Source organism: Pundamilia nyererei, unplaced genomic scaffold (genome assembly GCF_000239375.1).
Source record: "Pundamilia nyererei isolate P.nyererei 1_Seehausen unplaced genomic scaffold, PunNye1.0 scaffold00076, whole genome shotgun sequence".
Taxonomy (NCBI): Eukaryota; Metazoa; Chordata; class Actinopteri; order Cichliformes; family Cichlidae; genus Pundamilia; species Pundamilia nyererei.
Window position 1 is genome coordinate 2,070,414 of NW_005187477.1, and position 1,237 is coordinate 2,071,650.

At 53.5% G+C, this 1,237-nt stretch overlaps 1 protein-coding gene across 1 annotated transcript in view; it reads left to right on the plus strand.

The window, feature by feature from the left end:
* Positions 1–104: 104 nt before the first annotated feature.
* The window catches only part of il1rap (interleukin 1 receptor accessory protein), a 19,979-nt gene continuing 18,846 nt past the window's right edge, over positions 105–1,237 (plus strand). The window contains exon 1 of the mRNA XM_005737460.1: positions 105–548. Within this exon, the coding sequence (XP_005737517.1) occupies positions 547–548 (2 nt within the window). The 5' untranslated portion in view covers positions 105–546. The remainder of the gene's footprint in view (positions 549–1,237) is intronic.

Below are 1,237 nucleotides of genomic sequence, written 5' to 3' on the forward strand. Positions count from 1 at the left end.
GTGTGTGTGTGTGTGTGTGTGTGTGTGTGTTATTGGGAAATAACTCTCATCGATGTCGCAACAGAGTGAGAGAGGAGGAGGAGCGTGGACCGGAATCCGCGGAACTTTTACTTCCTCCACGTAAACACTGCGTCGCTCGCTGCGCCTTTTACGCGCTTTTAAGACTCTTTAAAGTTTGTGCGGACCGAGTCCAGCTGTTAACATCTGTCAGCATCTGTCCACAGCTGTTCGAAGACTCGCTCTACCCGCCTTTAATTAGTCGGCACGTGATGTTAACCGCGGCTGCTTAATTACCCGGAGCAGCTCCGAGCGTCACTTTGGAGGAGTTCCCGGAGCACCGGGGCCTCTGTGGGAGATTTACAGCCGAGATCGAGCCCTGACACGCGGCCGTTAATCACCAGAGCCCCGCTGCTCCCAGAGGGTGAGGGAGTGAGTGAGCCGCAGGACTCTGGCGCCTCACACTGGACCCGGACACTCCTGGTTCTGTCAGCTGTTCTGACAGCCCCGACCGGACTCACACCTCTCACCCCGGAGGACCTGCTGCCAATGTAAGTGACCGCCTGCTGGTTTTAAATGTACTGTTTCCTCTACGGACCCCGCCGCTGTGCTTTACCAGGCTCGGGTTGGTTCTGCGGGCTCACTGACGGAGAGCCGCCGTCAGTGAGAGTACCACCGCGCACACCGGTGATCCGCAGCGGGCTGTCCGGACGCAGAGCCTCTCTGCTGGTGTCCGTGCGCCTGCATGCCGAGTTTCATTCTCAAAATCTCACAATTCCTGCGTGGATCGATTTTCTTTATCAGAAAACGCGCGTCAGCTGATATCATGTTTATGTGTTCTTCGGTTCGGCGTGCGTGCCCTGCCCCGACCTGCCCGCGCTCAAACACATGTACAACTCCAGTAAATCATTTACGCTTTGTCCTGCTGCTGTGAGTGGAAGTTCAAATTCTGATATGTTATGAGGGCCGAATTTTACGTGAAGGACAGAGAGCTTCTTAAAATAATGAAGTTTGTTTCACAGCTGTCCGGATGTGAAGGCAGCTGGAAGTGGACACTTTATAAATGTCAGTCTGACGTTTGGAGGACAGTCTCCATCGATCTGGTCCCGATAATCCGATTATAGTCAGTCAGGTCAGAGTCTGCAGTGATCAGCAGAAACATAACTGCAGCCCACATGCCTCTTCATCATCATCATCATCACATCTAAGCACTGAACTGATGAGGCAGTGCAGTAACACC